The sequence below is a fragment of the Bradysia coprophila genome, unplaced genomic scaffold (genome assembly GCF_014529535.1).
Source record: "Bradysia coprophila strain Holo2 unplaced genomic scaffold, BU_Bcop_v1 contig_138, whole genome shotgun sequence".
Classification (NCBI taxonomy): domain Eukaryota; kingdom Metazoa; phylum Arthropoda; class Insecta; order Diptera; family Sciaridae; genus Bradysia; species Bradysia coprophila.
The window spans coordinates 2,146,388-2,169,689 of NW_023503409.1; the positions used below are offsets into that span (position 1 = coordinate 2,146,388).

At 35.4% G+C, this 23,302-nt stretch overlaps 4 protein-coding genes across 8 annotated transcripts in view; 2 read left to right on the plus strand and 2 right to left on the minus strand.

Moving 5' to 3' along the window:
* LOC119073381 overlaps nt 1-1,006 on the plus strand; it is a 37,884-nt gene extending 36,878 nt beyond the window's left edge. The window contains exons 20-22 of the mRNA XM_037178806.1: nt 163-222; nt 303-482; nt 555-1,006. Coding sequence (XP_037034701.1) covers nt 163-222; nt 303-482; nt 555-707 — 393 coding nt within the window. The 3' untranslated portion in view covers nt 708-1,006. The remainder of the gene's footprint in view (nt 1-162; nt 223-302; nt 483-554) is intronic.
* A 1,358-nt stretch (nt 1,007-2,364) lies between these two features.
* Nucleotides 2,365-4,223, minus strand: LOC119073397 (zinc finger protein 557-like). Of its 2 annotated transcripts, XM_037178828.1 has the most exons (3): nt 4,035-4,207; nt 3,270-3,974; nt 3,028-3,205 (listed from the first exon to the last, which is right to left on the minus strand). In XM_037178828.1, exons 1-3 carry the CDS (start codon nt 4,155-4,157, stop codon nt 3,146-3,148), a joined length of 888 nt encoding a protein of 295 aa, XP_037034723.1. In that variant the 5' UTR covers nt 4,158-4,207; the 3' UTR covers nt 3,028-3,145. The 2 variants fall into 2 exon arrangements, with proteins under 2 accessions (XP_037034722.1, XP_037034723.1); XM_037178827.1 differs by having other exon boundaries at nt 2,365-3,974; nt 4,035-4,223.
* Nucleotides 4,224-4,799: 576 nt separating this feature from the next.
* Nucleotides 4,800-10,841, minus strand: LOC119073400 (27 kDa hemolymph protein-like). Of its 4 annotated transcripts, none has more exons than XM_037178830.1 (6): nt 10,723-10,841; nt 10,203-10,312; nt 6,804-7,092; nt 6,428-6,742; nt 6,236-6,362; nt 4,800-5,382 (listed from the first exon to the last, which is right to left on the minus strand). In XM_037178830.1, exons 2-6 carry the CDS (start codon nt 10,252-10,254, stop codon nt 5,272-5,274), a joined length of 894 nt encoding a protein of 297 aa, XP_037034725.1. In that variant the 5' UTR covers nt 10,255-10,312; nt 10,723-10,841; the 3' UTR covers nt 4,800-5,271. The 4 variants fall into 4 exon arrangements, with proteins under 4 accessions (XP_037034725.1, XP_037034726.1, XP_037034728.1 ...); XM_037178831.1 differs by having other exon boundaries at nt 10,203-10,301; nt 10,723-10,801; XM_037178833.1 differs by having other exon boundaries at nt 10,203-10,301; nt 10,602-10,723.
* A 1,180-nt stretch (nt 10,842-12,021) lies between these two features.
* LOC119073376 (E3 ubiquitin-protein ligase listerin) lies at nt 12,022-18,224 on the plus strand. Its single transcript, XM_037178801.1, has 10 exons — nt 12,022-12,237; nt 12,353-12,623; nt 12,686-13,373; nt 13,460-15,485; nt 15,554-15,820; nt 15,905-16,128; nt 16,193-17,196; nt 17,264-17,611; nt 17,673-17,896; nt 17,959-18,224. The coding sequence occupies exons 1-10, from the start codon at nt 12,190-12,192 to the stop codon at nt 18,016-18,018; spliced, it is 5,160 nt and encodes a 1,719-aa protein (XP_037034696.1). The 5' UTR covers nt 12,022-12,189; the 3' UTR covers nt 18,019-18,224.
* The last annotated feature ends 5,078 nt before the right edge of the window (nt 18,225-23,302 follow it).

Genomic DNA, 23,302 nt, shown 5'->3' on the forward strand with positions numbered 1-23,302 from the left:
AACAATGATATCATTTCTATTATACGAAGTGTATAACCCGCATATAGACACCAAATATACCCAAAAATGCTTTCTAATTTTAGTGTCCACTGACCACCCATATAATGCATTGACTTTGTTATTTTTCCATTTTATTCCATTTAATGTTATCCCTCATCACAGTTGGATCCATACAGTTTAATACCTCAATACAGTTGGAATATAAGTATAAATCACCACAAGGTATATAATGAATGAAATCAAGAATGAGATTTTAAAGCTCGTTTGCATAACAAATTTAAAATCAAAAAAAAAAAAATTAGGTCGGCGAAATGTTTATAGTGTGTGGTGTTTTATATGCGGTGGACTCGGTAGTCGATAGGAATACTAAAATTCGATTAGCATTGGACCTGTATCGCAATCAACTCCTGGACGATGTTAATTTATCATTTACGAATCCATTTAAACGAACTACCACTGTGGGATATAATCATCGTAGCAAGGTACACATTGAGAGTAGATTTGTGTTTAAAATGCGAATATTTTAACATTTTTATTGTTTCGTCATTGTAAAGGAACTGTACACATGGGATAAGGGAAATCAACTTACATATCCAACCCGATATCATGAAATTGGCAATAACGTTACGTCCAATGAGAAGACTGATGATTTGAATCCGCAAATGCAGAGTGGCATAGACGTTTACCACGATAACGGATACGATTAAAGAGTGCAACTAGGCTTAATGTAATTGCAACAAGAAAAACTTTTTAATTAAAATTTCATTCATGGAGACAATAGTAAAAGTTAATCAATTTAAGATTTGCCACAGACAAAAGTAAGGATAAATTTTTGGTTTGATTTCTTTAGTTTGCGTTAGAGCTAAGGTATAACTGCTACGTTTATAATAAAATAACATTCAGGATTAACAAAGAATAAAAGAAAAATTCAACCTACACCTGTGGTTCCTTCATTTCTTTTAGTAGAACGGCAGAGCAGATTTTAATTTCGATATCAAAAGTTTTATCGAATCTGGTCTTCAGTTTATCTGAATATTTTCAAGAGTTTAATACGAATACTTTTACGTTAGTTGCACCGCTTATTTTTTCTGTCGCTGTTGACAACAGATGATAACCAATCCACACAAGGCGGATAACGATACCGGTCTTTAGCACCAATTTCTAAAGATACGTACGTAGTACACTAAGAACGAATTCCCGTACCCGTGACTATAAACACTGCTTGTACCCGTTATCGGTACTCTATTTACTTTTCCTGACTTTACAATGCTTTATAAGTTTTTAAGACCACAATCACATGTGATCCGATGCTTCACTTAATTCTAATAGATCTTCTTTTTGATCCTCGAGCAACCAGGTTGTTCACAAGTTTCTTTCAATCTTGTCTATCGCTTCTACAATGTTGTTAAATTCGATTCCAATTACCATAAGCTCCGTTGGTAATGCCATAATAATAACCTTCATTTTGTACGTACACCTGAACTCAAACAGTTGTATGTTCATTGCAGGCTCATTATATTTAAATTCTATCAAATAACATTCAGAAAAATTAGGTGCAACCAAATCGTAATATATTCCATCAAATTGCAAGTCTATTGAAAATGGCATTTGATCATTCTATGTAATACGATTAAGTGACATAATATTCTAAACGATATCATTTATAATACTTCTTGATGGAATTTCACAATACCACCAGGAAGGATATTGAAGCAACTTGTACTTCGATTGGATAAGATTCTACCGAGTCGAATTTTATGCCGGCAGAATATATTACTCAAAATAATATTTCATGGATATGCATTTCCTTTACCATTTGATGGAATATGTTACTATTTGGTCGAACATATTCCAATTTAGTCACGTTAATATACTACTTGGTGGACTCATATTCCATTTCGTTGAGTTTTAGCCCCGAGTTATTAATCTCGTGGATCACCACTCTCCGGACATGTACCAGTAGTCAGATTCCTATTGTTTTTTCCTTAATAAAAAGTTTTTAACTGAAAGATCAATAGATGTCATTCTACTGGTTCATGTCCGGTTGCTGATGCGCCCACCCTAATTTTGCCAAAATGTTTGCATTTGTTACTGCAAACTACATTTGTCCAGACGACCATTTAATGTGATCTTCTCGGAAAGTAGCCAAAGGATACTAATTCAACTGCCTAGGATATCGTGACAACCTCACCAGAATCACTAAAATTATTGAGTAGTACTACAACACTTTAACTTTACAAAGCCCAGTTTTCAAGTGGATGATGTCGCGTCACAAATATGTGGTAGATGATATCACAAACCGATCTTAGTTGTGGAATACACTGTACAGATTGCAGATACACAAACATCACTCAATTCGTTTACTTATTTTTACGTTTATTTCCCTTTATGAAAAACATATTTGCTTGGGTCAATATGTGCTGGTAGATGTTTTACAACCCGAAGATTATCAGCAACTTTTCTCTGAGCCATTACAGCCAGAGTGAATGCCACCAAAACGAACAATAATAAATTAAAAATATTCCAAAATAGCTTCATACTCGGTGTAGCGAACAGTTGCCAACGAATTAATAAATTTATTCGACAATTGTTCGTCCTCTTATAGCGAAATAATTGACAAGTTTAATGCAATTTTTAACATTTAAATTAATTTCAAATTATCATTTTGTCAACAAATGCCAGACTTTATTTTCTGTGAGCTAATTACAAAGATGTGGAATTATTATTTTTGGTACAGTTGTGGAATTATAACTTTTATCGTTGGAATAATGCTATTTCAATCGATCCCACAAATGCAAATTCGATATTTTTGTGATTTGCTGACCTGAGACTTGAACGGCTATATGTGATCGTGTGAGGTTTGTCATAATCATTCTTTTAATGAAACCCACTTAGCACAAGTGCAAAGAATTCAAATTATGTGAAAAACCACTGTCGAATAGAAACACTAATTCAACATCAAGGCCATTGCGTCAAACCAACAACATGACCGGCAAATCTCTGTACTTTAATCAACTTTTTGCCAAGAAATATCCTTTAACAGTTTTCCTTTAAATTTATTCAACTTTCATTGTCACACGTTGAATACTGTTAGCGGTCTGCAGTTTTGGTCGTTGTATGTGATGTGTCTTGACCATGTGTATTTTCAAATTACCATTTCTATTAAATCCCTTGGAGCAAATACTGCAAACGTACGCATTTGTGCCTGAATGAACGGATTTCGTATGCACGTTCAGAGTGGACGAATCGTAGAATGATTTGCTACATACGCTGCACGCATAGGGTCGAATACCGTTGTGCCGATTCATGTGAGTTTTTAAATTGTGCTTATGAGCAAATCGTCGGTTACACTTTGTGCACTGAAACTTCTGTTCTTTGTCATGAATGGCACTGATGTGCTGAGCCAAGCCAAATTTTGAACAAAATTGATTGCCACAAGCAACGCACAGAAATTTTCTTCTGCCTTCATTTATGTGGGTGATCAAGTGTTGTCTAATTTTGGTCTTTGAAATGAACCTTTTCGAACAAATGTCGCATTCGTATTCTTCGGTCGCATTAGGCCTTTTCTGTGTATGAAAATGCTGTTGTCGCATGTGTTTTTCAAGATATTTCCTCAAAGTAAATCTTTGTGGACATAATCGACATTGCATTTGGACTTTTTTGCTCACGGTTTTTATTCGAGATTCCTCAGAAACAGCTGGATCGGGAACCGGTGAAATCGTTAATTTTGGAAAATATTCTTTTGTATCAGCATCTACATTGATCAAGTCAGTAGTGTCTTTAACATCACATTCAGAATCAGCTATATTAGGCTTGACTTCAATTAAATCGTCCAGAGTCACGGTTGCATTCATTAACATCTCTCTTAGTTTTTGGTCTGATTCCTTATACGTTAAAACAAACTTATAAAATTTCATAATGTTCTCTGAACAACTTCGACACACGTTGCTGCCCAACTGATCGTCCTCATACACCTAGGAAACAATATTTTCATCATAAAATGTTTTTAAGGGAAGTTGTAAATAACAACCAACCATCAATTGTAGCTCATGACAAATGCGATAGTAGTAAATATTCTCGTGTGGTTCGAAAAGTGGAACAACATCCGACGGATCGTTGAATTGTTCGAGACACATACGGCATAAATGTGAAAACATTTCTAAATTTTAGTGCTTTCAATCTCAATTTGAATCAGAACACTGACAATATTGTTTACCAAACAAACACTGACATTTGATCCGTCATTTCATTAGTCAGGGGCCTTCAGTTTCATAAATGGAAAAGAGTGGGAAAAATTTGAATATAAGAAATTAACCTCAACGAGTTGTTACTGGTCCTCTAAACTGATGTAAAGTTACAACATACAGGCCTAGTTAAACGCTTGGCGGTTGTCAAATTGTTGATCAGTTATTGTAAATACTGTTTTCTTGTAGAAGTTAGTTAGTTTTGATTTTATTCGTATGAAGTGAAATTGTTGTAATTCTAGTAAACTCTTTTATTGCTATATCACAATTAACACCCTCAAAGGCTGCCCAGAAACTATTGCTCGGCGCGAAACAAGATTTTAATTCATGACCCCTATAGAACTCTAGCTTCCAAAAACATAGAAAAGTTTGGAGTTTTCTGTAATCAAAGTGGACTCTGGTTACGCACAGACTTTTCTTTGTGTTAAAGTTAAAGCACAATTTCTCTCTGCTAATACTGCAAGGGAAGGGCTCCACGGTCGTTGTCGACAGAAAACAATCTCGCTTTGTTTTGGAAGACGAATTAGTTGTGTGAATGAAACTCATACACTCAAATTATTGACCATAAATCTCTTTATTAATATCAGGGTGATACGGTCTTAGCCTTACCCTTTACATCAAATTGCATAAATTTATTTTTAGGCTTTTTTTTATCTCGAATTGTATATACTAATGCACCATATACAAAAACAACGACATCTTATTGACTTACTACATTGACATTCAGTTACACATTATACCGTTTTCAGTATTTAAATTTAGCACATGAGTGGGAAACAAAATAAAATTTTTTAGAAATCTCAATTTATGTCTAACTTTTAAAATCGATTTAGACCAACCAATTTGTTCAATAGTAGAACAAAAACCCTATCCAACTATACGTTCCGATTACAAAAGATACATAAAAAAAAACTATTTTTAGTTCGAGGAAACCTAATTACTTTTGAACTTACCGAGTGACACGGTAAAAATGTAATATTTAGGATCACAAAAATTAAAAAATAAAAACTTTTGGTATTACTTTCTCTTACAATGTCCACGCCACCAATGTCACCAAGGCGGTTGAAAGGATCGTCCATGATGTTTTCGGTGTGAAGGCTGCGCTTTTGGTGGCCTTTAATGTTGAGGAATTAGGCAACTAAATGGATGAATATTTGTGCCGGATAAGTGCAAAATAAAATAATAATTTTTGTGTAAAATAAAAGTGGAGATGGCAAAAAAAGAACCGAAAGCTAAACGATTATAGCTTCAACCTCGGTGGACTGACTCAGCGGAAATAATACCAAATACATGGTGTTTGAATAAAATTCTTAACAAATTTCAGAAAAATTCTTGAAATAAAATTTTTGATTTTTTAAGAATTTAACTCCAAAAAAGCTACATCGAACGGATAAGACTTATTGTCGTCATCGTCGTTGTCAATTTGATTAGAAACTATTTCGAGACAGGAATGGTAATGTACATGCGATTAGCAACGACGAACCCGTTTGAGATTGGAAATCTTCTTGAATAACTTTGGAATTGAATCGAAGCAATAGCTTCATCCTTCTGGTTCTATTAATCATGTTCACTAGAAGAATTTGAATGAATTTCCCAACATAATTTAAGTAATTTTAAATGCTCTAGGTTGAGCCGACATCAGTGCAGTGTTACGAAGGGAATTCTTTAACAGATGATGTAAGGAAGAAATACAACCGAAAATGGGCATTTAGCAACCAATAGGTGTACAAAAAACGGTTTTCACTTTTATATTATTGCCAGTGAGATAGAACGCAAGTAATGCCCTTGACTGCTAGCAAAAACAAAAAAAAATCCCAGCGAATAACATAAGAAGTTAGTTTTAAAGCAATTCTCGCATTGTATATTAAACTTTGACCAGTGACTAGTGATGGTAGCTCATAATCTAAAAGTGATAGTTGCTCTTTCCACCGAAAACCAACCCACTTTTTTTGCAAAAGCTTTTTTCATGAAAACTATGTGAAAGTACTTACCGTCATGTTAGCACATGGAGTTTCATTTCGCACAAATTTAAACATCGATTCAACTAAATTAGCAGGTGTGGACTCTTCGCATGACTCCAATTCCTTTACAACACAATGTTGCAGAGTATTCATGTCGCTATTGATTGAAAAGAAAACGATAATTGCTGGTATAATGTACACAATTATGTAAAAAGTACTCACTTGCATTGTTGCACACCCATAACTAGTTGCGGCAGATTATCTACTGTAGGCGTTTCCGATGGTATGTAAGCCGACATTGTGGAATTTATACAAGCGATCAATGCGTCCTTTTTGCTGTTAAAGCATTCCGGTCCCTTTTCAGCAATGAACAATGCAATTTGATCACCGTCTTTGTGACAAACGAAGTTCAATAAATTCGTGAAAATTTTGACGAAAGTTGTCTTGCCGGCCACTTCTTTTTCATCTAGACACGGCTCAATGGCAACGGTGAAAACGTTCATACATTCAATGGCAATGGTTCGCTTGCGACAGTATCTGCATTAATGGTTTTGAAATTAATTTGCAATTTTATCAGCTAATGATCGTATGAACTCACTTATTAAATACTATATCTAAGTCACCATTAGGCTGTGCTGTCTCAATTTCCTTTTGCAGTGCTTCGAAATCAACCAAACCCGTCAGACAGTCTCGAAACACCTCCGATGCGGTTTCAGCTGTCTGGAATGCTTCATCGCTGTTGGAAGCCTTCTGGCACTTTTCTTTGAATAGCTTTTTGGCATCATCTGCTGTTGGCAGCGCTGATGTGTTAAAACCTTCGGGTATAATACCTTCAGGTAGTTGAGACTTAAGTTTGTCAATGTCTATTTCGTTGCTGGAAACTGTAGCTGTAATGAAAAAAAAGATATTCTTAAAACAGTTGATCGATTAGCATTTTTATCAGTGCCTAACGATTACGATATCTTTCATCCACTTAACATTGAACTCAAATGATAAAGACATTTTGTTGTTATTGAACTGAGTGGAAACCCATTTTGACTTGATTTTTTGAATGAAGAAAAGAAATTTTATGTCCAAAATTAGCATTTGTGAGCTGACACGTAGGTATTGAGATTCCGTACTGGAATACAACCATAATTCCAACAGGTATACGCACTATATGCAGTAGCAATGAGTTTCTTAAACTCGATGAGTAATGTAATGTAAGATCGAGAAGGCAATTCATTATTTTTGATTTAGAACACAACATTTTACGTTCCCGGACAAAGCTTTTGTTCTAAGCAAAAACGAGCTGAAAATGTGAGTGTACATTACGCAGTAGTTAGCTGAGTTAGACCGGCTATATAACGATGTATAGGTAATTAATAACTCGAGACGACCGTTTTATCATTTTAAATTCAAGAAACGCAACATCTTGTTGCCTGACTTGACTAGCCTTGACCTTACAAATAAGTGAATCATTTTCTTGAAATAGAAACTAGAGATTAATTTTACGTTAATTGGGATTGAGATCCTGTTAACTTGTTTAAAAAAAACCCCGATGCGAAGTTCGAAATTGAGATTAAGTGACTTGATAAGTAAAACTACGGAATATTGGCAGATTGATTGATTAAACTGAAGAAATTTGTGTGTTTCGTATAAAATGAGCAAACATTTTACATAATGTAATATGCTTAGCAGAGTCACTGATTGCAAAGTAATCTGCAAATAATTAACCAAATGGCAATTAGGCATCGGCCTTCATTTTTTTAGATTTCACAGTCAAGGTAACTATTTTCGCATTAGTTTTTTCTTAATATTTACATATATTGTACGCTGTGTATACAAAACCCATCCAAAGTTTTTATTCGATTAGTTTCTTGTGTTCTTTAAAACAGTTGGAGTATTAGAGAATCTGGATCCCAGATCGAATAAATCGTCAAACAATCAAACATAAAAGTATTATCGAAAACAGTGATAGACTTTGTCGAAGAAAAACTCTGTTTACAAAGACTTTGTAAATGTAAGCCGGATAGTAATGACATTGAATCGTTAATAAGTTAACTTAAATGCAAAAAGAAAAATTGTGGCATTTTTCTCAAGAAATTATTTCTTTCAGTTTGTATTGCGTTGCCTAAGTCAATTACATGGTTCACTTGAATGTAATGTATGGCTATGGCTAGGCTATGCTTTTCAATCCGTTAACACATACAAATAATATAAGTAAAATCTAACGAACCATACAATTTATAGAAAATTCGATTTCAGCTCCATCGTGTATTTATTCGATAACAATTATCAGCGATGACGGAAAGTACTCATTTACGGTTACAAAGTCCGATGAATGGCTGTTGTCTTTATACATTTCATTGATTCACATTTTCACAACGATAAAATAACTGGATGTATGTATACGATCGACGAATGCAAATGGAGAGCTTGCCCTGTCTAACCCCCAATTTTACCATTTCATTAAAATGATTTCGCTGGTCGATCAGACGCATCATTTTTGAATACTCGTATTCGTCTTAAATTGCCAGTCAAGAATTCGCCATTAATCCCTCGATTTTTTGTTTCTGTTTGTATTTCCTATCTAAGCCAAGGGTTAAAAAGGTCAATGATTTTCCAATTATAGTAACGACAACAGATAAAATGAAAGTGTTAGAATTTCAATTCATTGTGGCATACATTGCATTTGATGCAACAACTTCGTGTCGTGATAGTATTACTGACATCAAACATGTCAACATGATAAATCATTTTCTAAGCTGTATCATGCACAGAAAATCTTCGAGTGCAAAAAAATGCACGAATCCGAGGTAGCTGTGTGTGATATAACACGAAAGCATAATTGTGTTAAGCAATGTGAGTATGGAGTGAAAAACAAGTTTTCAATTTCATTAAAATGTTCACGTCATTGTGTCGACTCGTACAAAGTTCAATGTCTTGTAGCTTTGGCATCTGATAATAGTATTCGGAACGTTTCGGTCTATTTTTATTTTCTAGTTTGATTGTCGAAACTGGATTTATTTAGTCGAGTTTACTGTTATTTACTATCGAACGACGGTTCTGAGTGCTTTGTGCAAAGAGAACAATAATTATATTTCGTCGATAAATAATGCCAAGTGATTTTAAGTTCAAAAATTGATTTTAAGTTTAAATCATTTTTAAACTAGATGCAAACAACGGTATTAATAACCATTTTATTAATTTTAAGAATTAGAACCGTGTGTTGTCTACTACATTGTTTCGTTAACATTTTTCCATTTTGAAACTTAATCTCATTCAAATTATTAAACGTATCGCACTCAAAGAGCATTACAAAAACATACAATACCAATATGCTCAGTGCACGTAGAATGTTTCAGCGGTTTTAATGATTCACTTTCTCAGAATTGTAGCAACAGCTAACGAGTAATTGTTGAATGGTTAAACCATGATTGGATCCATTTCCATTCGATTTTATAGGCTTATGTTACCACTCTTGAACTGTTTTTTTTTTGCACGGAGAACTTGAAAACCCTAAACCTTTCTCATTGTATTTACAATTAAAATAACTCAACAATGTAACATGGAAATTATCTGAGAACGATTTCAGATCGTTCCACTAAAAAAACAAACATTGGACGACAAGGCCTCGATTGTTTAACAATATTGATAGTTAAGTGCAAAGTACAAGATTCGACGCTTTTCACGTCGTTTCACTTTTTATAAAATTGACAAGTCCACTGAAGTTTTTTTTTCTCGTCTCTGGTCAGTAAACTGCATGAATTTGTAATGTCGGTCATGGAACAAGATAAGAAAAGAGAAGAAAAACATTGCATGGATATTGTGAAACGACCAATGAGCTCAAGTGACTGACTATATCCAAGAACGTAGAATGATGAGTCACGAATGATTTTATTGTCAATCATTGCTGAACAAACATTTTCAATTCTAATTGGTTTGTTTTCAACGAATTCACTATTTAACATCACATCAAACCAATAAATATTAGATTATGCTAGATTTTACTTACCGGCAGCAACAGACAATGAAATTATTCCAACGATCAAAATTTTTCTTAACATTTTGTTCAACTCACTAATTCAATAAACAGTACAAACAAAGGCAACGTCTATATTAATACTGATAATTAAAAATTATTCAACGATAAAACGTATTAACATTTGTTAAAGAGCATTGATATATTTATGAAAGTATCTATTCCCACAAAGACGTTCGATTAAATACTAAAATCGTTACGGTCACATCAGTGATAGTGTATGCGAAATAAAAATTTCAACGCAACACATTGAAAGATAGTGAGTTATAGTATTTCACAAATTTTCATTAAAAATTGATGAATTCTTGATATGAGAACTATTCGATTGAAGTAATATAATCGCAAATCAATGCAACTTTATTAAACATTTACACGTAAAACACGTCAGATGTATGAAATTGGAGTTAATCCTTTCGGAATAACTAAATAACTGATACGTAATTTCCTTTCAAATTCACTACACAAAATAACAAGAACGCTCTGTATATCGTACCGATCTGATTTCGTAAAAAAATAATTAACTGAATTACATCCAAGAGAAACGTTTAAGCATAAAATAATAAAAATACAAACAATCGCCCGTCTTCACAATTCGAATGACATTTGATCCATATGATGATTGTGAGAAAAAAGACTGGTTGTGCGATGTTGAGACGCCGTTCGAAAGTTTTTTAATCGAACTTGCGATGTTTAAAGTTACTGTTGGGTATATAGGTTCCTTCCAAGCAACGGTTAAGCCGAACAAAATGAACCGAACACGAACCGATTTAATCCATAGAAGCATAACCACAACTTATTTTTCTTTGTTATTTTGACAATAGCATTGTTAATAGTGTTGAGGTTATGGCTCTATGAATGACGGAATGACATTTCATTTCACCTTGAAAGAAACCTATAGGTCTGTTCCATCGTTCTGTAAAAACGACTTTTGACAAGTCGAAAACAAACGAGAGCATCCACAGGCCCACAACCTCAACGCTTTTGTGAACATTTTGTCAACAATAATTTTTTGATTATGTCATGGATGACGTTTTGACAGATGAAATAACCTTGGAGCAGACCTATGACCCGTATAGGTTTCTTTCAAGGCCGTTCAAAATGTCAATCGTCATCCACAGAGAAGCCAACACAGCCTCACTTTGAAGTTTTAACGAACAAATTTGTTTGAGTTATGGTTATGTTTGCTTCTGTGGATGACGGTCGGTTGTTTTCAGCCTGTCAAAATTCGTTTTTACAGTATAACGGGATAGGGTTATCTTCGATAACGTGCACCTCACAAGGGTTCAAATTTAGATCTTTTCTAATATACCCAAAATTTACATGAATGCACCATACATGTTTAAAAATGACAGCGCCACCATGACATCTCTCAAGTGTAACTCTATTTTTCAAACCTTGTGAAATATGTCTTCTTTTAGGATAATTTTCTGACAATTTTTTTTTGTATCAAGTAACTTATAGGAATGTATGTACCAACTTTGGAATACACCGCTTGGCCGCTACTGATATTTTGTGCGTGATAATCATAAGCTAATTAAAGTCAAGTATACAATTAGATAATGAAATGAAATTTTGACAACAAATGTATGGGCTATCTCTCAAATTTTCATCTCGTGTGCAAAAATGTATGAGAATTTCATTTCACCGACTGGTTGAATACTTGACTTGAGAGGCTTGAGAGTCTGATTAATTTATATCCTCCGATGGACAGCGCAGTTAAATATTTTTGATATAGTTCTATTACGGTGGCTCCTTGTATCAAGCCCCAAACACAGCCAACTTCTCGTCTGTGTGATGACAGCTTCATAAAAAAATTTATTGTCAAAAAAAATCGCGTGTGAATAAATCATTTATTCAATCGAATCAGATGATTTTACAAAATAAAAGGCAAATAAAATAGTTGAAATATTCAAATTTCCGTAGTCCCCAATTCCAATCAGCCAATCGGTAAAACGCAGTCATGGGTGGAAAGACGAAACAAACGCAACGAACGAAAAATAATTCAAGGGTAAGGCAACGTCGCTTAGTTTATTTTTATCGTATCGTCGATTTGGCAAAATACTTCAAAAGAAAAAAAAATGGAAAATTGTCAACAAACAAATGGTAATGACGTACACTTTCAGCCCTCGAACAGTGGCCGTAGCGCTGAATTGTTAGGAACATCCGTGCAACCGTTTGTTGGATTCGCATCGACAATATCGGACGGTGGATTTTTATCCGTTTTGCCGGGATTTCAATCAAGTGAAATTTCGCCTGAGGAAATCGATTCCAATGTCGACTATAATTACCAATTGGTTTTCCGGAAAATGACCAAAAAAGATTCCACAACCAAAGTGAAAGCACTGCAAGAATTTACGGAATTGATCGGACAATCTGATGTGGATGCAGTCAGAGGTATACAGGATTGTACGGGTTTTTTAAGAAACAGTTAAATAAAATTGGCTTTCATTTTCTAGCAATTCTACCGTTCTGGCCTCGATTATATAGCACCCTAGCAGTTGACGTTGAGCATCGGGTGCGTGAATTCTCTCAACAAGCTCAAGCAGCTGTTGTAAATAAATGCGGGAAACATATTGCACCACACTTGAAGCAACTAGCACCGATTTGGATTACCAGCCAATACGATTCGTATCCTCCGGCAGCCAGTCTTGCATCTGCGTCGTTCAAAAATGCATTTCCTCCAGCCAAGTTACAAGAAGTTTTCAATTTCTGTCAAAACGAAGTACTGGAGTACATCATCAAAAATTTGACTGTTTTTACGGCCACCACTCTGTCCAATCCGAAGGTGTTCAGCACCGAAGAATGCGAATCCAAATACCAACGGGTTGTTGCATGCAGTTTGCAGGGATATGCTTTGTATTTGTCGAAAATATCGGCAGATCAGCTTCAGGAAGCAGCACAAAAGAACGCTTCATTGGTGGACAATCCGAAATTTTGGAGTTTTCACAAACATAAGGTAGCTGCCGTTAGAGCCGCCTGGTATGAAGCACTGTCGGCGCTTTTGCAGTACGGAATATTTTTGCTAGAAAACCATCAACCCCAAGCAACCACTTGTGCAATTCAGGCGATAGATGAAAGTGAACCTGCTGCTTTGCCGTTCGTTTGGGAATCGATTTTGTTGGTATCGCAGAAAATTGACGATTGGTAAGCTTGGGCAAAACATCTTTTTGCCAATGGCATTCCAATTTTTGATAGTACTCGACTAAAGAAACGATTTCCACTTTCAACAGGTACAAACACGTCAACATGGAAAAGGCACTGCTTCCCAAATTGACAAAGATTCTAAAAACCGGTGGCAATGGTAACGCAGCTGTCATATATCCGCATATGTTGCCCTTCCTAGCCAAATTAAATACAAACGTACTACAGGAAGGCGTACACCCATTTTACAAGGAATTCTTTCGAAATACCAAAATTGGCTTGGAGTCTCGCTCATCCCGTTCCGATATATCTTCCATTTCGATTGCTTACTTCGAATGTTTGCAATTTATTTTCACGCAATTGAAAGTCGAAGATTTCCCATCCGAATCGGATTTGGTCAGCTATTGCAACGAATTGGTTGATGAGAATGTGATTGAAGTGTTGGACTGGTGCATAACAAGGGAGAACAATAACAACGGGAAATACGTGTTTCCCCCACTTGCTTCGTTGCTGGGAGCTTGGAGTAATCAGGAGGCTGCTGTGTACGTATCGGTTTTGAACAACATTTGGGACCGACTTTACACCATTTTGGAACTGTCGTTAGATGGTGATGTAGAAGTGGAGAGAATATTGGACAGTCACTACGATCTGGTGCAAAGTTTCCGAAACAGCAACTCGGTGAAATCGAAAAATGTTCGTGTAAAATTCGCTACGGATGAAGATCAAGTTGACGCTGTTGTTAAAGCATCCAAGAAACTACCACATTTCGACGAACTTATCTATCGGCTATGCTTGCTGTATGTTAAGAAGACAACTTCCACAAATAGCCCAAGATGTTTGGCGAATTTAGAAAATTTATTGAAACAATTTGGCAGCGCAGATCTGTTCATGAAACTGTCGGGTGGAAATGGATTCTTCAAATTGTACGATACATTCGCCATGTGGTTGTTCCTCACGAATCTTCGAAAGGAATGCGTTGTGGATATTATTTTACTGATGTACACCCATATGAATGCAGAGGAGAAAACCGACCTTCTCAACAAGCTCATTAAATTTAACAATGAACAAGTGCAGACGTGGTTCCTAGCGCGACTGTTAAGCCATCCGTTGGTGATGGAACCGAATGTTACCAAGCTAATCGGGCAACCAAGTGTCACAAAAATCTTGTTAAAATGTGCGAATGCAATCTTAGACGGCGACACAAAGGAGAACATAAACTTTTTGCACAAATGCTTTTTCCAGAACGAAAACGGTGAGATTCTGATTGATAATGCCACTTGTGACGGTATCGTTCGCGTATTGGCAAAAGCACTGAACGATGAATCGAAAACGACCGTACTGGATATCTGCACCAGTTTCTTAGCACAGATAATGCCAGTTATCTGTTGTGATCCGGCGAAAAAGGATTTGCAAAATTTTCTATTTTTGGAATTTTTTGCATTTAGCATTCGGAAGAGTGTGAATGATGACTTGTCGGAAGATACGATGTGGGAAATAACAACGTCCTGGCAAGATGCTTTGTCCAGCAATGATCTTCAGTTAAACCAAACTTTGCTCAATGAATGTTCGGCAATAATCGATGGTCGTATGAACCAAGCGGACGAGCCATCGGTGAAAGTAATCGAAAATCTAGCGGAAATGGTGTCCAAACTGATATTATGTTCAATCGAGCGCATCGACGACGAAAACGAAAAATATAAGCGGGCCGATGACATCATGGACACGATTTTCAATCAACGTGTTAAAGAAGACAAGACGAATTTTGCTTTGATCGAAAGTTTTTGCGGATTCATTGAAACCACCCACGAAGAATTGACCGTTCCGGATATCGGAACTGATAGCGAAATTAAAGGCACAAATTACATAGCAACGATGAATCAATTGTTTAAGTGGTGGCAGTTCAAATTCAGTGTTGTGTTCAAGATCACTTGTCGAATAAAGCAATGTCGAGATGTTGAAGCGGGCGAAAGTAGTGGCGATGACGAGTACACTGAAGATTTCTGTGATTTGGATGAAAATTTGATTCAAGTTTCGTCGGAGAACATTTTTGATGAAATTTTACATGGCATCTACGTGGCTTCATTGGGCAATACATTTATCAATCATTCCATTGTTGTGAGTGTTACATCTGAAAATTTTATGTTTAAAAGCTGACACTCAAAGCTAATTTTGTTCCTCCACAGCTGCAAGAGTATACGGAGAATCTTATACTAAATCTTTCCGAATCGGTTGTGTTGTACCTGAAAAATATTTCCTTGAAAAACCTTCAGGCCATCAGAGACAAATTGATTTTCAATGCTGCGACGAAAGGTTTCTTCTGGTCGATTAGTTGTTTGGTTCTAACTAATATGGAACAATACAGCGATCCGGAAAACGGTCATGTTCTGTTATACGAAGACGTGACATCAACTAAGGATTCGTGGGATTTGGCTCAAATGAACATGTACCAGGTAATCTATGGGTCCGAAATAAAAGTTTACAACTGACTCACTTGACTCGTCACATCATTTTACCATTTTATCTTTCTCTTTCAGGTGATAGCGTCTAAACTCGCTCCAAGACTATTACCTCAACCGTCAGTCCTAGATGAGAGCACTCTCTACAAAGCAATTCAGCTGCGATGCATAATCCAAAATTATCTCCGCGGCAGTAATTACAACGAAATCGACGATAGAAAGGTCATTGATCAAACTTTGAAGTTCATTGGAGAACTGTATACGAAAAGTAAAACCGACAAGGAGTTTCTGTTGTACAATGAGTAAGCCAAACGAAATGATCCGTCGTACGATAGTTTCATTAAATTTCATTTTTACGAATTGCAGAGACATCTCACAAAGGGATTCATCCAAAATAATACTCGTGACGGAGGTGGTCAATCTGCTAAGCCAAGTAATTGCAGTGTTTCCCAAACAATTGGACACAACCTCTTGGGATATTATACGAATAGCTTTGAGTTCATGGGTGCTAACTGTTTCGAAAACAAGCGAACACTTCAAATCCACTAAAGTGGCTGTATTCATTTCGGCTATTTATCGTCTTTTCCAAAACCTATCAAAATTTATTGCTCAGGAAAAAACCAAAAGCTCAACCGAAATGCTATCAAGTGTCATTGACGAATGGGAGCACTTATTTGCTAAGGATGTTAATTTGATTGTGCTGAAATGCTACATGAAATTCGTCAACAGCAAAAGCAACGATTTGAAAGATATTGCGTTCATCGAGTCTCTGAGTCCTACAGTTGCAGCGATCGATTTCAAGCATGTGATCGTTGCGAATAAAATTGACTCCAAGACGAGCATGGACGATCTGATTAACTTTGCTTTGACCAACATCACGCATTCCAGCCACACCATTCGTGTGTCATGTGCAGAAATTTTGAAGCGACTAGCCCGTGGTTTGATAGCACAAGATGTGGATCAGTTGAACAAGAGAAACGAGTTGGAAATGCAAGGGAAAAAGGATAAATTGACTGGTCCGTGGCATTTGTTGCAAAAGTTTGAAACGGCCATTCAACAGATAAATGATGTCATGCAGCCGTACGTGGATGAGTTTAGTTTTAAAACGAACGAATTGGATGATTTGAATGATGTTCCCATCGAGATATCCATTCCGCATCTATTGCTATGGGATTGCATACTGGACATTTGCTCGAAAAGTTCGTCAGAGATGCGGTCCACTTATGCCAGCTACTTAACAGACAGTAAATTTGATCAGTTTATGCTAAACAGTCTATTTCGTTTGATGCCAGCGGAAATCCTGAGAAATCAAGATTCAAAGCACATTGGCTCGGCTTTCTTTGCACCCTTAACTTGGGAACAGATTAGTGGTAAGATTGAAAAACTCTTTGTGGTGGACGTTGATTGATTCAAATGTGGAAATTTCTAATTGTCCAGATGTTGACATCACTCCGGAACGGTATGCCTGCTTCATTTATTCGCAAACTCTTCGACATCTACCGGCAGTCGCTAGAAAATGGTGGCACGATTCGAATCCTCGTCAAAAGACGCTGGTTGATAAAATAACCACTTGCTTCGTGTCGCCAATCATTTGCCAGGAGGAGCTGCGATCGCTGGTGGAAAAGCGAGACAAACACGAAAATATGCAGATCACCGTACACTTATCCACCAGAGAGGTGCTAGCCACATATTCCATTGACGAAGCTCGTATGGAATGTGCTGTTAGTCTGCCGGTCAATCATCCTTTGGGTGTGGTTAAAGTGGACAGCGGTAAACAAATTGGCGGTAAATACATTTTTATTCCCTTCACCGCAATATCAGATCTATATTCAGTACTGTCTTATAGGTCGATTACAATCACGCGTACTCGTTATGCAATTGACAATTTTCTTGACACATCAAAATGGTTCCATTTTTGATGGCTTGGATTTGTGGAAGCGGAATTTGGATCGAAAATTCGAGGGTGTGGAAGAATGTTACGTCTGTTATAGCGTAATACATCAGGATACTTGCCAGTTGCCGAAGTTAAGTTGTAAAACGTGCAAAAAGAAATTCCATGGAACATGTTTGGTAAGTTGGTCAAGACAATTTCGTTTTTGCTTTCAGATCTTACTAACAAATTGTCATTTCAGTATAAATGGTTCAGTACAAGCAGCAAGTCAACATGTCCGATATGCAGAAATATATTCTAGAAAGAAATTATATTTTTTTGTGATTTTTTTTAGCGTGACTTTACCAGTGGTTAAAAATTTTTATTTTTCTATTACGCGAGCTTTTTCCTTTCGAATTTTCAATCGTTTCGTTGTGAAGAAATGGTAAACTTTTTAGTTTGTGTGCAGTACCTAATTAGTTTGTATGCAATTAAACTACGAAATTAAAAGTCAGAAAATTTGCGTTTCTAATTCACATTTCTAATTCACATCCGAATCCGTTGTTGTTCAGTGAATACAACCTGTCGAAGTAACAATGACGAACTTGAAATCAGAATTGAAAGCGGAGTTGCAGACTTATCAACCTGAGATCAAGAATAAGGTAACATCAAAGCCATTATCGTTAACTCATTCAACGTACTCCAACACTGTTACAATCTCTCTGCATTAATTTCAAGACAAACTGACCTACCATATCCAAATGAGATTAATAGTACATTACGTCCGACGTTCCAAATTTTTATTTTGACGAGTAACCCGAAGGGGAGGGCTGTACGCACAGTGCTTTACGTGAATAGGAAATGTAAATTCATATTACGAGCGAAGCGCCCTTTACATTGCCGTACCACGTAAATTAATATAAAATTAGACGATTCATCACAAATTATATTCGAAGGAGACATAACGAATGTCGAATGTCAAATTCTGCGAAAGAGGTCTGACGAAAAGTACAAAAACCTTAACGAAGTGGAGGTTTTAATATTTCCTTTGAATCGTTTCTTGAATGATATGTTATTGAGATTGAAACGTTATTATCTGTGTACTGTTTACCTAATGCTTCTAAAAGCGAAACACTTCCCTATGAACTTGATATTATTGATACATTTCTAAAACAAAAACGGAATTTTCGTTGGTGATCGTAAAACGCTAATTTTGAGGGATCTTCTTGCGTAGAACTTTGTGGATTTTACTAGTTAAAAACAGAAACAAAAGTCATATCTCTACATTATCTTCATTGAAATATTAGATCAACATCAAATGATAACTCTTTGATGAAAACCTTGTTACCCATATAGACCCGCCGCCGGCACATTTTTATCTATAAATGATTTTCGAAACGGCAAAGGTTTCGCATTGAAATCATTAAATCTGTTACTTCTTTTGTTAAAACCAAATGTGAGTGTGAATTACATACTATGTCAAATAAGTGAGTCGTATGCACTGGTTTGAATGTGTGCGCTCGTACACATTAAAACTTGGGCAATCATTATTCACTTACTTGACCTAGTATATAAAATACTATTAACTCACTGGCTTTGACTTAGATCTAGCTTTATATAAGAAATCCAAGCCCGACCTGTTCTTTGTCGTCAAACACATAACATGACTAGCCGCTTATAAAAGGGAAATTATTTTCGAGGGATTATCTTTTCGAGGAAACCCATAAGAGTAATTTTGTTTGCAAATGTTTAAAGCATTGGAGTCTAATGAATAGTATTTCCTCGAAAATTGGTACCAATACATTAAAATTGGATCGTTTTTTTATCAAGATGGAAGCACGGGATTTCGGTGGGTTTTGAAATTAAGTTTCTCTTTGTTTTCCCACATTGCAATTTCAAACATATGCCCATGGTCTTTGATTTGTGCTAGGTGAAGTCCTTTTTCGTCACGCGATCATGAAATTGTCAATGACGTGTGGAAACTTGGAAAAAACGAAAATCAAAGCCCACCAGAAACCGGTGGAGATCCACTTGTCAACGGGCAACACATAAACAAATTTAAAGGAAGTCTATTATCTGTGACCGAACTTCGGGGCGTCTCTAAATCTTTTGTTTAACTATCTAGTCATATTTTTGCTTTATTTTTAAAAGCGAAAAGCGAAAAAAAAGGCTGCAATGCGCAACCAGTAAAAAACGATCTTTTCAAAAAAACAAATATTTACAATAAATAAAAATCATCCATTCTACTACGTCCTAAAGTCCCCAAAATGCAACTAGCGTTTCTCCGTTGAATTACAATAGAAACCTTTTGTAATAGGTAATCCATTGATCGTGGTTCGCCAGAAGCTTTTCGCATTAATGAACCCATCAAACCTAGTGATTCAAAAGCAATAGGTGTAAATCAGTAATTTTCTTTTAAACGTATGTAATGATTATGCTTGAATCTTTCAGCATTATCTCCAATTGATCCAGATCCAGTCATTGTTTCCGACTGATTCTACTTTTATCCTGATTGCTAATTTTTAGTCAAGACGATTTGATCGTCATGTGATATTGTAATTGTGATTTCGTACGCTCTGTGTGAGACTGAATGTATATAGATTAAAAATCAAATTCCTTAATCTATTAGATTAGATATTAGATGTTGGTAAATTGAATTATATTTAACACTCGACCATCCGTTTTTAAAATGTTGATCGGTCAACAAAACGAAACGAATAACACGTTAAAGTTACTACTTCCATACATCCCTCTTTTCTAAACAAAGAATAAAACGCTACACATAATCTTCAAAATTGAAATTCAAGATTTAATTGAATCGTAGAAATATTGCAAATAATTAAGATTCCACTTTATTATTAATTGAAACAGGAAATGGAATAGAAAATTCACAGTGAGAATCTTCCAAACAAAAATATTTTGTTTATGAAAATTTGGACATCACATCGGGTTTTGTTTATTTTTTTATAAGACGAATATAACAGGTGCACCATAGTTCGGTTTTTTTAATTGTTTGTATTATAAAACTTAAACGAAATGTTAGAAAACCTTCACCAACTTAACTCTCTCTTTTTCCCTATACCTATAGCTATAATGATAGTTGTGCACGTATAAAATGTATGTAACAGTCGAAGAAAAATGATTTGTTTATTTATTTATTTTAAACTACCCGCTCATGGCTTCTCCGTAATGAAGGAAATGCTAGATTAACAAAACCATTTTCATTTAGTTTTTATCGTTATTTTCGTTGCAATGTCAGGCATTATGAAAAGATGCCATTTAAGGTCGTTACGACTGGTTATGAAAATGTTTTTGATGAAATGCAGAAGAAAGTGAAAATTTGTACGAATAACTTCAGTTAACACTGCAACATGATAGATTCATCTGAGCTCCAAATGACAAAAGTATCTTCCACCTTTGGTGCTTCGTATCTGATGATGTAAATACATTATTTTTCATACCTAGGACCCGAAAAGTGCGACTTCGTCGAAATTTTCTCCGTCCAATATGAAAACTACTATTCGGACTAAAAGTCTTTTTTAGCGTATTCGATGCCAGACCTCGCCTTCGACTCTTTCTGGAAACTTCTCACACGCTAAAAAAGACTTTTAGTCCTAGGTACGAAATGTACTATTTGTTGCTACTCGTAGGAATAAAAGAAGATGCTTTCCTTCTTGAGCTCAATCCAATTTTAAGAACAAGGTTGTTGCTGGTTAAAGTTTTCAAATTAACTGAATTTTTTCAGACAAAATTTCTTATTTTATATGGTTCCATATAAATTAACATAACACAATGGAATTATGCATATTATTAATAGTAGATTGCGTCAGTGGGTTAGTGGGATGGCGGTATTTCCACTCGTCAAAATAAAAATTTAGACTCACGTACGTGCTGTGCTTGTATAGGCAATGTAAGTGCATATTTCATATGAGCAAAGCTCCATTTACATTGTATAATGTAAAATGTTTATAAAAGTGACAAGTTTCATTTATGTAAAGTGTATCTTTTTGATCCAAAATCTATAACTTCAATATATTTATGTCAGGCAAAATGGCAAAATGTCAGGATTTAGCCCATTTCAAGGGATGCGATAAGAGATCCACTAGCTAGATATCATCGTTTATTTTTATCGTAGTTGTCAATAGCAAATGATTAGCCGTTTCTATAATATTCGTTATCAGCTGGGGCATTATCAAATGGTGAATGAAAATCAATGTCTGAAGAGAAATTGTTTGTTAGTTTCAAACTGAAATTTAAAATAATTTTGCCTTCGGCGCCCGTAAACACCATAGAAAACGACTTATAAAATACTGTTCCGCTCATATGAAATATGCATTCACATTGCCTAATCACGTAAAGCGTGGTTCCAAATTTTTATTTCCTTTCCAAAAAATTTCGAATTCGTAAGTTAAAAGTAGGTCAGTAATAATAAGGTGGTTATAAGTCATAGTTACGAGCTGACTACTTTTAAAGTCCTAGTTATAAGTTTATATGTTAAAGCTGCACAAGTCGTAGTATAGCATAGTATAATTCTCATAAATCCTTGAGTGAATGTTTCAATTCGCAAATTATTTTGCCAGGAAACATGGTGAAGTCTAAAATGAAACATTTAGAACTACGAATGGAGCTGTTTCGACCTCGTGATCTAGCTCAGAAGGGGTTGTCGATCTTCACTTGTTTCGCTAGCCTATCACACACAAGAGCGTAAAATCGATTCGTAGTCCAAGGAGTTGCGATTTTATCGGAAAAATTGCTATCACTGCACTGATGGAAATCAGGTTAAAAAGAAAAATCTCAAACATTGAATTTAATTAGCGTAAAAACTACGAATTATGTTGTGGTCTTCATGAACTAAAATTGTTAACTTTTAACTCCTGCGCGTCATCATCAGTGCTATACCAATATCCAATATCCATTACAATATTCTTGGTAACGTAACGTTCTTCTTAAACAAGTAGTAATTTTCGTAATTTTCGTTTATATTTGAGTTTTAAAAAAGAAAACCTTAACGGACAGGAGCGGAGTCGATGTCATTCCAAGGAATAAATAGTGAATTTTTAGACTCTTTTTTGTAACAGATGAAGAAGCACTAAATTTCCATACGGATTAGTCTACGTTCCAGCAAAATGTGAAACATCATTTAAATTTCAGGATTTACCGTCGGAATAAACCTTTATGAATGCGGTTGGAAAATATTTTTTTTCATCATTATAGTACGTGATCATCAAATGAAACTCCATTAAATAATAACTCTTCATATCCATTGCCTTTTGAGAAGTTTCATCTTAATTTTCTAATAATAAAATTAGGGAGCGCAGCATAAATCGCTAAATTATGATATCCATGTTTATACAATGTAATAGAGTGTTGTTATACTGAAGAGAGCAATTTAATAGCTTGTTTGGATAGGATTTATATCAATTGTGATTTATAGCAATTCGCTGCATTTCTTCTAAATTTTGTTGTTATTGTTGAACATATTTCTGGAATATGAACTTAATTGCTACTGTAACTTTTTTTATCCTAATGTCTCGTGATCGTTCTGGACCCGTGCCGTGTGTGACTAACGTATCCATTAATATTTCATGTGGATGGAAGAAAATTAT